Genomic DNA, 15133 nt, shown 5'->3' on the forward strand with positions numbered 1-15133 from the left:
TGGCCTATACACGGGGAAATCGCTCAGTTCTGCCTCCAAGAAAAGACTACACTAAAGCTCCATTGCTGCTACTAGGGTCTATAGCCAACACTGATCGCTATTCCAAGACACATTCGAAAAGAGATGTAACCTTTAAGCCAAATTTAGAGAAGAACGCACTATAAAAAATATTGTAGGATGAATTAAATCAGCAAGATTAGTCCACAGCAAAAGTGGCACAAAATAGGAGATGGCAGTTTTCCTGGCTTTCAGAATAATTCCTCCAATACAAACCCAAAAAGCATGTCGGAATGTGCAGTGTGTGTGTGTCTGTCTAGCCATAAATTAACTAACCTTGTAATTGTGTTTGACAGCCTGTATAAGATATGACTCTGGGCCACTCCAATCACTGGGCCACTCCAATCACCGGGCCACTCCATTGTGATTCCCCAGCCTCAGGACTGTATGGGAGCTAATGTATCTCATCACTGGTATTCTCACTACTCAGGCAGCCAGTGAAAGACAGTCTGATAATGGTTACCCCCCCCCCCCCCCCCGACTCCTCATATGGAGAGATAGCAGAGCTACTTCAGAAGTGTGAAGGCTTGTTTCCATGTAGAAATGGGCTAATGTGTGACATGGAGGTCAAAAGTTCTAAATGGTTGGATTCGAGTGGAATGGCATTTTTCATGTAGTTTGTGTGCATGGTTAAAGGTAAACATGAAAGATTTGTCAGACTATGGAAACGCTCCATCTACCTAGATGGTTTCAATAAAGCACTAACATTGACAGACAAAGGTCTTTACTTTTGACATAAACATACTGTGATTCTTGTAAAGCTTTTGAAAATGTATTGTGACCCACCAGGTCAACCAGACCTTTGTCTCTACTACCCAGTACATGTATTTAATTTTTTTATTTAACCAGGCAAGTCAGTTAAGAACAATTTCTTATTTACAATGACGGCTTACCAAACCCTAACCCGGACAAAGCTGGGACAATTGTATGTCACCCTATGGGACTCCTAATGACGGCCGGTTGTGATACAGCCTGGAATCGAACCAGGGTCTGTAGTGACGCCTCTAGCATTGAGATGCAGTGCCTTAGACTGCTGCACCACTCGGGAGTCATAAGCTGCCATCCAAAAGGAATTGGCCTCAACAGACCATTTGGGAAACACTACTGCAAATACCAAGCTCTATACCTTATTCTGAATGCCACAAACAGAGCTTTTTACTTATTCGATCACATGTTGAACAAAATGCCTGGTTCAGCACCAAGAGACAGGTAGTTATTTGCAGTAATTCATTCTGCCAACATTTAGATGATGTATGACGCATCGGTCGAAGAGCCAAAGAGGAAACTCAGTAACGGGTATCCCATGGTAACCACAGAGAACGGCAATAGTGTTCCTTCTATCTGTCGATCTCTCCCCTGCTCTCTCTACTCACAACCTCCAATTCATGCCTGTCCTTCACGCCTCCATCTAGCATGTTCCACAGAAATTAAGCCGACAGACAATAGCTAGGTTTCCATCCAATTGGTGACAGATTTGAATGTGAATATTCTAAAACCGCACAAAAGCAATATGTACATTTTCTCGCCAAAGATGTGTTTCCATCAAATTGACTTGGGTTAGGCTGTACATGTTCACATAATACAGATAAAAATAACTTATTGGTATTATTTGCATTTGTCAAACAGCAACCAAGCATTGATCATCATGTCAGTAGAATTAGACCCTTGATATTTATTGGAAAGGAACATCAAGCTCATCACCTTGCACTTTCACCACCCTGTAAAGTTCATCGTCATTTATTTAATCTGCAGACTAATGAACTGCATGCTTTCCCAAGTCGTAGTGGGAGGACCACACACCATGGTTATTATATCAATATGGTCATCATTTGTCAACATTTGGTTTACCGACAATTTCTCTGTTTCCATCAGGCCTGTCATGACACTTTACTTGCCTAAAAAGGTTGGATGGAAACTGACTAGGAAAAAAGAGGAGCTCAATGGGGTGGTGATAAAGAGATACATAGAGGACTCTAGTGCCCCCAAGCCTGTTTTAGCATGGAAAGTGCCATGGAGGACTTTCACCAAATGCAAAAGCCCACATTCACACAACAACTTTAAGTTTGAAACGTTGAGTGTCATTTTTGACTGGTCAATTTCATCATCTCTTGATCGACTCATCATTTCCACTGGTCACTTTCCAGCACAAGGCTAGCCTTTATACTACAGGAATGTTCAGAGAGAGTTCTCAGAGGACTGAGAATCAAGAAAGGCTACAAGGCCCTGCATTGAACTTGGAATGAATACAAAAATTGTTGCACTTCTGTGTGTATTTACTGACTGACCATTATGAATTTGAAGTCAATAATTTCTACTGTTTTTATTTCCATGTATTCCCAGTTTGACAAGGGCACATTCACTTCATATCTAGATAATAATTGTTATTCCCAACATAAACTATTGTGCAACATACTGTATCTATCCTGCCTATCATCTATCTGCCCAATTATTTACAATGTCTTTCAATCATCCATCCATCCATCTTCCTTCCATCCATCCATCCATCCATCCATGTTATCCACAAATCATGTGGGTAACATAAATTACAATAATTTAGACAAATGGTCCATGGAGTGTTGCCTCTTTACAATCAATACAGTATAATGTATGCTGTACACTACATAAGCACCTGCATGTTACCCCACCTTAACAAACATAATGTTTCCTAACTAATGTTGTGGTTGCTTAGATCGACAGATGGTTGGATAGATGGATTAAAGCCTAGTGGTTAGAGCATTGGACTAGTAACCAAAAGGTTGCAAGTTCGAATCCCCGAGCTGACAAGGTACAAATCTGTCATTCTGCCCCTGAACAAGGCAGTTAACCCACTGTTCCTAGGCCGTCATTGAAAATAATAATTTGTTCTTAACTGACTTGCCTAGTTAAATAAAGGATGGATGGATTATTTTATTCGGATCCCCATTAGCTGATGCTATGACGACAGTAAGTCTTCTTGGGGTCTGACATAATGAAAAAGACTAAAACACTTTACAATGTACATCCACTTAAAACCATTAACATGTAGACATTACAGACATGGGGGGATGAAGGAAGATGGAAGACGGATGGATGAATGATGGAAGGAAGATGGATGGATGGAAGATGGATGGATGAATGAAAGACATTGTAAATAAAAGTTGGGCAGATAGATGATAGCAGGATAGATACAGTACATGAATATACAGTTATGCAATTCAGAGTCATTTGTCAAGGGCACTTCCTTGTTTAATCTGTGTTTTAGTTCGACATTTACTAGCAGAGAAAGCCTTTGGTGAGTTATTCTTCAAAATACTATCTAGCATTTTGCATATACTACTTTATAGAGAGATTTTAATGGAAGACAAGGAACGTTTATGTACAGATTCACAAAAAGAAAGACAGAGACAAAAGAAAGATCTGTTTTAAGCATGAAATTCAAACACTGCCACCAATGTTATCCAGACACACTTTCCTTACTTTGAGAACAACGTGTCTTCCATTTCTCCTATATCAGATAGAGCAACTCCAGTCCTCGGGGGCCAGTCACACTTTTCCCCCATCCCTAGCAAACACAGCTGGTTAAACTAATTGCATTCTAAACTGAAGATCATGACTAGTGATCAACTGGTGAAAGGCAAAAGCAATGAGTGCAAATTAACACCATGTGATACTCTTCATTGTGGAATAAACATCTCAGGCATAACCAGGCCCACTCATGATCACAAATAATGAAATTATAGCAGGAAATGAGAGAGAGCTTTCTGTGGTGATATTGCTTTTTCACTTGCTACATAGCCTGAATCATAATATTTTCCAATTGCTTTCAGTTGGGATACAATTGCAACTGGCATGCAATTTATTCAAGGATGAGGGAATAAGGGAAAGTGACATTCATTGATATGGGATATTCATTAAAAGCCATCTTTTTTTAATTTCCTCCAAATTGAAAATAGGAATAACAATCACACAGTGCACTAAATGGCCGTGCCACAAATGAAGGTTCCTTTGTTTGGCCTTCAAGTCAAAACAGGGAAATAATGATTAGGTTGAAATTGCTTTTGACATCATGCAGCGTCGGTTGCTGTTCTTCTTATAATGGTTAGTATCTCTATTACCATGGCGTGTAAACAAACCCATACCCTATCATCTTGTGTCATGATGCTTCTTGCACCCAATGTCAGAGATGTTTTTTAATTTTCTGAAAACATGGCAAGTCAGCCATTTTGGGGGTGTAACTGCAAATTAAAATTGGTTCACACAACTAGTTCAACATAGCCTCACTACATACATTGCATTTGGAAAGTATTCAGACCCCTTGACTTTTTCCACATTTTGTTATGTTACAGCCTTATTTTAAAATGGATAAAAAGGTTTGTTTTCCTCAACAATCTACACACAATACCCCATAATGACAAAGCAACAACAGGTTTTACAGAAGTATTCAGACCCTTTACTCAGTACTTTGTGAAGCACCTTTGGCAGTGATTACAGCCTTGAGTCTTCTTGGGTATGACGCTACAAGCTTGGCACACCAGTATTTGGGGAGTTTCTCCCATTCTTCTCTGCAGATCCTCTCAAGCTCTGTCAGGTTGGATGGGGAGTGTCGCTGCACAGCTATTTTCAGGTGCCTCCAGAGATGTTTGATCGGGTTCAAGTCCGGGCTCTGTCTGGGCCACTCAAGGACATTCAGAGACGAAGCTACTCCTGCGTTGTCTTGGCTGTGTGCTTCAGGTTGTTGTCCCGTTGGAAGGTGAACCTTCGCCCCAGTCTGAGGTCCTGAGCACTCTGGAGCAGGTTTTCATCAAGGATCTCTCTGTACTTTGTGCCGCATTCAGGCCAAAGAGTTCAATCTTAGTTTCATCAGACCAGAGAATCATGTTTCTCTCTCAGTAGAGAAACTCTTCTCTACTGACGAGTGGCTTCTGTCTGGCCACTCTAACATAAAGGACTGATTCGTGGAGTGCTGCAGAGATGGTTGTCCTTCTGGAAGGTTCTCCCATCTCCACAGAGGAACTCTAGAGCTCTGTCAGAGTGACCATCGAGTTCTTGGTCACCACCCTGATCTAGGCCCTTCTCCCCAATTGCTCAGTTTGGCCAGGCGGCCAGCTCTAGGAGTCTTGGTGGTTCTAAACTTCTTCCATTGAAGAACGATGGAGGCCACTGTGTTCTCAAGAACCTTCAATGCTGCAAACATTTTTTGTTACCCTTTCCCAGATATGTGCCTTGACACAATCCTGTCTCTGAGCTCTACGGACAATTCCTTCGACCTCATGGCTTGGTTTTTGCTCTGCACTGTAAAGAGGTTATTGTCCATTAACTTAATGAAAACTTGATGCTGTGAATTTGTAATTTCTTACAAAGCTGCAATATGTACATTTTTGCGCGACCTGACCAAATATGTGTTATAGATCTATCATGCTTATTAAAAGCAAGTCTAAGAAGCGGTAGATCTGTTCTATGTGAGCCATTTCTATGCTTCCTGATCTCTGTTTTTGCATCTTTTACATTCATTTCTCAATGAGTTCAAACACATGAATGCATCCAACTGGTATTTACGACTTCACAACTGGTAAATTCCCACCTCCCACATGGTTACGAACTCAGCATTATATTGAATATATTGGGTAGAAAATGTACCATTATACTAGATTATCCGCACATGTACCCTAAAAAGTACCATGTGAGTTCCTATGTGTACCTCCGAAGGCACCTTATGTGTACTTTTGACCTTTTGTACACCAGGGAACAACACTGTACCGTAACCATTCTCTTATATTTGAGAGTGTGTGGATACATGTTCTTGGTAACAAATAACCATATTGTGGCAGTGCTGAGACATTAATGCACTCCCGACCAAAATACTGCAACTTCAAATCCCGAGAGCATTTATGCACTTTTAGAGCTAGATTCTATCAGATCTGCACCAGCTATGCGGGTGTTGGCAATCACGTGTTTATGCTTGATCTGATTAAATCTAGACCTTAATGTCAAGTGTCCCTGAGCACAGCTACTTTTCGTTGGTGTTGTCAGATAATTGCATGATTATTGACTTGATTCCGGGCAACTTTTAGCAAAGTGAGGAAATGTATTCTTCCCAATAAATCTGTGGCCGATATCTGTCACAGCCACAGACCTGGTGGTGAAGCAGGAAATTCATGTTGCTAGCATCCAAGAGGCTGTGAATTCAAATCATAGCTGTTGTTGTGTCTGTCCCAGGTGTGCTAACCAATGTTGATGTCAATTCCATTTAAGTTCCAGTCACTTCAGAAAGTGAACCAAATTCCACATTTTCCGGTTTTGAAAATAATTGGAATTTCTGTGTACTTCCTGAATACAGTTCATTGTTGTACAGTATATTTACTGTAAAAATGCAGTTCAGCTGTATAAAAACATAAAAAGTTGTTTCCACCATTTTAACTGCTACTCAGTAGCTGGTAACTTAATATAAAATTACAGGATAAAAAAAAACAGTTTGTGCCATAAGCACATCTAAACCATTATCCTAAGTTTACATGCAATTGCAAGTGAGGTGTGCCACATTAACTTGCAACACGGGCCAAAAAGTACCCAAGTGTATTGCAATTCACAGTAAATGCACTAGCATTCAAAAGTTTGGGGTCTCTTAGAAATGTCCTTGTTTTTGAAAGAAAAGCACTTTTTTTGTCCATTAAAATAACCTCAAATTGATCAGAAATACAGTGTAGACATTAACAATGTTGGAAACGGCAGATTTTTGATGGAATATCTACATAGGCGTACAGAGGCCCATTATCAGCAACCATCACTCTGGTGTTCCAATGGCACGTTGTGTTAGCTAATCCAAGTTTATCATTTTAAAAGTGTAATTGATCATTAGAAAACACTTTTGCAATTATGTTAGCACAGCTGAAAACTGTTGTCCTGATTAAAGAAGCAATAAAACTAGTTGACTAGTTGAGTATCTGGAGCATCAGCATTGTGGGTTCAATTACATTCTCAAAATGGCTAGAAACAAATAACTTTCTGAAACTCGTCAGTCTATTCTTGTTCTTAGAAATGATGTCTATTCCATTCTAGAAATTGCCAACAGTGAGGAGGCGTGAAGTGAAGAGGCGACTCCGGGATGCTGGCCTTCTAAGCAGAGTTGCAAAGAAAAAGCCATATCTCAGACTGGCCAATAAAAATAAAAGATTAAGATGGGCAAAAGAACACAGACAGTGGACAGAGGAATTCTGCCTAGAAGGCCATTATCCCGGAGTCGCCTCTTCACTGTTGAGACTGATGTTTTGCGGGTACTTTTTAATGAAGCTGCCAGTTGAGGACATGTGAGGCGTCTGTTTCTCAAACTAGACACTCTAATGTACTTGTCCTCTTGCTCAGTTGTGCACCGGGGCCTCCCACTCCTCTTTCTATTCTGGTTAGAGCCAGTTTGCGCTGTTCTGTGAAGGAAGTAATACACAGCGTTGTACGAGATCTTCAGTTTCTTTGCAATTTCTCGCATGGAATAGCCTTCATTTCTCAGAACAAGAATAGACTGATGAGTTTCAGAAGAAAGTTATTTGTTTCTAACCATTTTTAGCCTGTAATCAAACCCACAAATTCTGATGCTCCAGATACTCAACTAGTCTAAAGAAGGACAGTTTTATTGCTTCTTTAAATCAGGACAACAGTTTTCAGCTGTGCTAACATAATTGCAAAGGGGCTTTCTAATGATTAATTAGCCATTTAAAATGATACAATTTTATTAGCTAAAACAACGTGCCATTGGAACACAGGAGTGATGGTTGCTGATAATGGGCCAATCTGCCGTTTCTAGCTACAATAGTCATTTACAACATTAACAAGGCCTACACTGTATTTTTAATCAATTTGATGTTATTTTAAATGGACCAAAAATAGCTTTTCTTTCAAAAACAAGGACATTTCTAAGTGACCCCAAACTTTTGAAGGGTAGTGTATATAGCGAAACACTATTACTGTGGAAATGTACAGTAAAATTACACATTTTCTGCAAAATTAACCGCAATGGCTAACAGTGTAGTTTCATGTCACATAATGAACCACATGATTTCACATGTGGAAAATCACATGATTTCACACGACAGGTGAAAACTTGTTTTTGGTACACTTTGTGACATTTCACATGTGAAATCATATGAAAACGTGTTTTTGGAACACGTCACGTTACACTTCAAATGTACAATCTCGTGACAATTTGAACCCACATGTGAAAGGTTATGCGATCACGTGAAAATCCACATGTGAAACTTCATGCGAAATATCATCACATGTGAAGTTACCCCAAAACACATGGTTTTACATGATTTCACATGTGCAAAATATGAGGAAATGCCACGTGAAATCATGTGATTTTTCCATATGGGGTATTTTTTTTCATGAGTGAAATTATACTGTTGTACACAATCAAATAAAATACAATCCGAGATGAAACAATACTAAGGAAGAGATCCCACACTAGGGCACAATGTGTGTGAAACCAGCATTTGACCTCAATTTAGCGAGAAATAAGATGGCCCACATCCCACCAGCTTTGGAAAATGGGAGCATGTCTTACTGCATCTGCTCAATGCAAACGCAGCCATATTCAATAACTCTCACAGCTTCAGTATGTATACACCCTTGTCCATTCCAATAAAGCTTATGAAAAAAATGTATCCAATCTCATAACAAAGTTGTGAACTCGCACTTAATCACTTGGTCACATATACGGCCGGTATAGGAGAGCAATTACTTCTCACAATGGCGCTTTCTCAACAGCCTTTCTCACCAAGATCCGGAAGGAACACGGGGCGAAGTGGGATTAGAAATGGTTGTGCCATATATTGCCACAAAGCCCACTTGCAGGAGAAAGAGACATGCCGCGTCACCCATTACAGGCACCTCTCACAAAGCAGTGGACTACCCACCCAGGAAGGAGAGTTTATTGTGTGTTTGACTTGCCTGCAACAACTCTCCCCATGACATTCATTTTAATGTCATTATTTTCTGTCACAATTGCATTCACATATTAGTGGACACACATTTTATTGTGAATCAAAATTAAGTTCATGAAGTGTGTGCAACCACTGTGTCTGTAAATATGTGATTACAACAGACCTTTTCAAAACGCCAAAACATGTGGCTGGCATTCTATTCAATTGTGAATGTCAGTTGCAACATCGAACCGAGTAATGTACGTCTTAGTCACAATAAATAATTATGCTAACATGTAATTACAATTGACCCTGACATTGTCCTTCAGTGTGACTCTGGTGCCATCTATCGAATAATAACGAAATAAATAATTTAACAAAAGACCTCTCTATTCTTGCTCCCAACACACTGCTCTCTATCTCTCTCTCTGCACCAGGCATGTTATTTAATGTAATAATACACGTTGAGATATTTTATTAAACTACACCTTACAAATCTATGAATTATTAAAATCAGTATTGTATGGGACATTAAGGCGTCTTACAGTTGAAGCACAGACCACCAATCCTCTTCACCCCGCATGTAGGCAGGCTAACGTTACTCATGAATGCATGAATAAATATAGACTATGGTATTTTAACAGATTGCCATAGGCTTGTGAAATAAAACATGTGTTTCAGAATAGTGGTCTACACAGCCAAGAAGAGCGATGGATAAGGAATTACCTTCTTTTAGAACGTGTGAGTGAATGAGGAGGATAACAAAACAGCAGACTGCGGCTCCGGTTAAAGCCCACGCTAGTCGAAGGAGCTGCATCGTTGAGGAAAAAAAAGTCAGAAATTCCGGACGGAGCGCGCGGTCTTCAGGAGGAGCAGTTGGCTACAATGACAAATCCATTCTGATCCAATGCAGCAGTGTTTCAAAGAAAAGTGAGTTGATTCCCTAAGGCTACTCCGTTGGCTTAAATTCAAAGTAAAATACAAAATAGGCACAATCCATGACAGATAATTTATATGATCCCTTCAATTCCAAATTAATGCAACCTTTTCGTTCTTCAGATAGCCTATAGTGGAGAGAAAAGTTCAATTCGTTAGACCATCACATCATTTGAAGTGAGGCATTTTCTCACTTTAATTTAATCTGCTTTTCACCGCAAATTCTTCTCTGAGCTTGGAGCGCAGTGACTCTGTGATTCCCACTCTCCGGGATGGCTAGTATGATATGAGACGGCTGCGCCACAGGAACACTTTGCAGCAATTGCGTAAAATGAAATTTGTCTCGATATTTTCCGCATGAGATATATCACTAACTAGACAGTGGCTGCCGGTTTGGGAAACGTCCATCTTCGCTGTCTCCAAGTTAGATCTCTCTTCGTCTTGTGCCCATTTCGACTCTTTCCATTGTGTTTCACAATATTCCCAAAACTGATGAATAAGAAGTCAAGATGAAACCACATCAAATAGGAGCTCACTGCTCACAGACTACGCTGAGCATCAGGTCCAGTACCATGTAATGCAAATACCCGGATAACTTGTGCAATTAATGATGGGCAGCTCGTGGAGACACTGCGGCGTCACTATACTGTTCAATATACCAATACCTCTCGGGCTTGCCCCCGTTCTTACCCGCGGCTTCACGAGCGACTTTCACTGAGCTCTCTACGTGACGTCACAGCCATTAGTGTTTTATCTCCGGGCAATTCCACAGGCTGTTTTCGGTTGAGGGCATATCGGGGGACATGATTCCGTTAGACCCATGACTACCTCTCACATTTCGCACAAATACTTTGATTCCTCCCATGCATCGATGATAATTTGGAAATGTGAATGTGGTGTTGCAGCCTAGCTAGTTCCATTTAATTAATGTCCCTTTTCAGATTGAGTGCATGCATGCATTATGCACATGCCTTAGAATGCATAACATAAAAACATGGGGAGTGCAGGAATAAGCTATGAGGGAAAAATTAATCGGTATCATTTGAATATAGCCTACATGCATTCAAAACACCTTTATGAAACATATCAAGACACTATGAGGGTTGCTGTACCACTTTCCTGCAGTCAAATGACCAAATCGCCCTCTAGTGGCCTCATGGGTGGATCGTTATTAATATTGTTCAGAATTTCATAATTAATATAAAAAAATGTAAACAACGAAAATCCAGTGTTATGTTAACGGTTTTGTCATATTTCAGTCTTCTGTGATGTATATAAAGTGTAATATTGGGATGCAAACTCAAAATGTAATACATTTCAACTCTATAACTGACATGGTACAGGTGTCTTCTTTTTGTTTTAAGCCCATAACCATGTGTGTGATGTGTATACTTTTGTTTCAAAGTAGATTTGTTTAAGACTACCAATAAACACTCTGTGACCCTGATTTAGCCCACTGGAGTAGCAGTTTGTGCATAAATATTATTAAATGTTTCTATCTGTAAAATACTTAAGTTATGAATTTTCCATGCATTTTTGCTGCATTTTTCCAAAGAAAATGTTAACTAGAATAAAAATGTACAACATATTAACAATTCCCTCTGGGCAAAACTGGAGAATATATCTAAGGATAACCACACCATATTTGGTGAATGCAGATGCTTCTGAAGCTGAGAAAAATTAGTTGGTGTGTGGGAAGAGTCTGACTATCTGGAAATGGCAGTTAACGACAAGTACACTGAATTTAGACTACCAAACAACTATTTAGTCGCAATCTTCAAAGGAAGTTACTAAATATAGTCCAGTGTTAACCCTCTATGAAATGGGCTTATAAATTGTGCAATATAATGTAGTGAGCTTTGAAATTATTGATGTATGGCCATTTTAAAGTGATAAAAATGTTTTCTTAAGTGTTGATGACTGTAGTATGATAAACAAAAGTGTATTTTCATGAAAGTGAAAATTAATTAAGTTGCCATTTGGGTCACTTCAAAGTACAACAGCTTTGTTTACAAATTGCAGGTCAGATTTCTCCAGGTAGCCTACTTATGATGCTTCTTTGTTTACGTTCTAGGCCTATCTGTTCGTCTGATCCATCCACGACTACAGCAACACATCAACAATACAAATAGGCCTATCTTTATCCTTCTTATTTTTAACAAGAGTCTGTATAACTTAGAGTTGAGTGATACAGAATAAAAGTGTAATTCAGCAGACAAATGCATGTTCTAACGGTTCATATTGTCTGCTCTCTGTCCGTCTGTGAGACAGCTGATGATGCGCACAGATTTGAAAACACCAGCGGGTCTGTTACAAAGTTGCTTTGATGATGCTAGTTTGAGTTAATGACTGAAACCTTTGTGGCCGATTTTCACTCAGCAAGGTATTGGGAATATTTTCCACTTGCTATAGCTGGACCATGTTTTAAGCATCGAGCTAAAATTTGTTTTACACTGGATATTCGGTTTTCTCTCGCCAATAGCTATTGAACCACACATGCCATGACTATGAACATTATATATTCTGAATCTGGGGAGGATGGAGAACAATCAACACCTTTTTTTAATTCATAAAAATATTATAAGATTTTGTATTTCAATCTCCAATAGCTCTTAAACAAAGCGTGCCATGATTATGAAAAGTATATATTCTGAATCTGGGGAGGATGGAGAACAATCCAGGTGTTTGTTCTCCATCCTCCCCTTTTCCAATGTTTTTGTACCTGTACTATCTTGTCCCCTAAGGTAGACCTACACTATTGTCTCTTCTAATGACTGTGTGCCATAATATAGTTATCTTAAGAGAGTATCACAGCAAATACGGTATACTCATCTATTGGAAAATAGTATACATTTTGTAGCCCTGTAGAAAAGCCTAACCACACATGATTCTCTGCCTCTGTATCCATGGCAGCATGGTACATGTACTTGAAAAACATTATAAAAGGTCATTCTCCAGAGCAAATTATCTTTAGATTATAGGCTACTGACAAGGCTCTTTCATAACTACAATCTGCCCTTTCTGCTTTGCAGAAAGCCTTTGTTGAACTGAAACTGGTACTTAATTCAAAACTAAGTATAGGTTATTTTTAAAAGAAAATGGTGCACACATTGTTATAAATATCAGGGTATCTTTCAAAAAGCATATTGATGAGTTAGTTAAGAATAAAAAATTGCCTTCTTTTATAGGAATAAGACATGCCTTTTGTTAAATAGCAGAAAACAAATCATTCAGTCGATGGTCATTCCGGCTTTAGAGTATGGCAATATCGTCGATATGAATGCAGCTGCCACTCTTTTGAAGCCAACGGACATAGTTTATCATTGCGCACTATACTTTATTACGGCCGATAGGTTCAGTACACATCACTGTATCAGAAAGTAGCATGGCCTTCTCTTAAGTCTCGTAATGCACTGCTCTCTTTTTGTTTATAAAGCCCTCTTGTGCAAACTTCCGCCATACCTTGCTTCATTGTTAAATTACAGGCATACGAGTCACTAGACCAGATCACAGCAATGGCTAACTCTGGAGATCCATTTGGTCTTCACTGAGTTAGGTAGATCTGTGTTTAGTTTTTTTGCACCTTGCTTGTGGAATGATCTCCAGAACTCTCTAAAGTTGCATGAATTGGTGCGGGTAGGGCAGTTCAGACAGCTAGTTGATTACTTTTTTTTACTGAGGAATGATCATGTTTTCTAAGTTACTTTTCTTAAATTGCTTGTAAATATTGTGTTTTTATTGCATTGGAATTGTAAATATTGTGAATTTGTATGATTGTGTACAGGCATCCCTTGTAAAAGAGGCTTTGGCCTCAATGGGATTTCCCTAAATAAAATAGATTTATCAAAATGAAAGATCTTGTAGTTAATTCTACATATTCGCTTTACCATTAAAAAAATCGGCATTTACTTTTTTAGGTCATAAGAGCATTATCAAAGATCAGGATCAAAATGTCAATGCATTTGTTTTCTCAAGCAGAAATTGAATGGTGATGATACCTTTCAGAAAACTTCTTCTGTGGGGCATTTTCAGGAACAGTCTATGTCTCTGTTGGTTCAATTATTGTCCAGAAACTTCAAAGCAATTGACTATTGAATACTGTGTACACTCTCCAAGGCTTACACCACTACCGTGGTCTGTATAGTGTAGGGATTGTTGTATGTTCATCATACATATTTCTGCCCACACCAACCTGTTTCCAACAACATGTGTATGGAAGTTGCTGGGTCAACATATAGTCACTGAAACAAAGAGCATAAACAACATTCCCTTGACACACTTTTTGTCTAACTACTATTATTCCCAAATATGTTTTTATTTCCTGCAGAATGGTGTAGTCGAGAAATAGCCATATAGCTAGCTAATAGTGTGTGCCTCTCATGCAGGTCATCACATTGCCATAAGTTACAGTGCTGGCCTTCTGTCCCTTGTGCCTCTTTGCTATCGGCCAGGCTTCTCCTTCCCCACTGGAACAAGACCCAATCAGCTTCCTGGGAGACCTCTGATCTGCCATCCCACAAAGCACCTGGCCTTGTGTTGATAATGGATGGCTTAAACCACCCAGGATGCATCTGGCCTTGCACTGATAAAGATAGGCCTGGGGTGCTCTGAGGGAGACAAGGTGGCAGAGAGGGTTGTGGGAGAGGGATGGCTTCAGTAAATAGACTTCGGGGTCAATAGTTCAGCGCATTAAATGTATTGGGAAGAGACCATACATTTCAATGAGGGAGGTTCCAGTTCATGAACTGAATTTAATCTTACCATGTTAAAATGGATAATGATTGCAAAGCTGATGGATGTATAACTCTCTGTAGGTACAGGTAAGGGACAGTTGATGAGTCCCAGTAGTCGTAACTCCCTCCATGACCACTGATTGCAGACAGGACTGGATAGGCCTCCACCAGACGACACTCACCTCCGTAATCCTGTCTGATCAGTGGCTGTGAGGGAAAGGACACAAGGAAAGGAAGTATTGAAATAATTCTAGCTACAGACCCCTGGGGCCCCAGCTCTACAGATTTAACCACCAACCACTTTATCCATCCAATTCCTGCTACTCTTAAATTAGAGCAGGGAGATTGATCGCAAAGCTTTTGAGGACAGGAGAGTTAAGAGAGGCCCAGGTGCTTATCGAATCCTTCAACACTTCCGGATCTGTCATGAAACTCCATCAATGTCCCCAGCCACCGTTTGATTGTGTGCTTTTTTCTCATCGATTACCTTTCTCACTGATATCCATCAATGGCCTC

The 15133-nt window shown here is 39.6% G+C and overlaps 1 protein-coding gene across 2 annotated transcripts in view; it reads right to left on the reverse strand.

The window, feature by feature from the left end:
- tafa5 (TAFA chemokine like family member 5) overlaps positions 1-15133 on the reverse strand; it is a 123321-nt gene that overhangs the window by 58720 nt on the left and 49468 nt on the right. The window contains exon 1 of one of the 2 annotated variants that reach the window (XM_082968108.1): positions 9675-10744. The exons of the other annotated variant lie outside the window; for it this stretch is intronic. Coding sequence (XP_082824234.1) covers positions 9675-9765 — 91 coding nt within the window. The 5' untranslated portion in view covers positions 9766-10744. Of the gene's footprint in view, positions 1-9674; positions 10745-15133 lie in introns of those variants that run through there. 2 annotated transcript variants of the gene reach the window in all.

This window comes from Salmo salar, chromosome 23, assembly GCF_965601325.2.
Source record: "Salmo salar chromosome 23, fSalSal1, whole genome shotgun sequence".
In the NCBI taxonomy this organism is placed as follows: domain Eukaryota; kingdom Metazoa; phylum Chordata; class Actinopteri; order Salmoniformes; family Salmonidae; genus Salmo; species Salmo salar.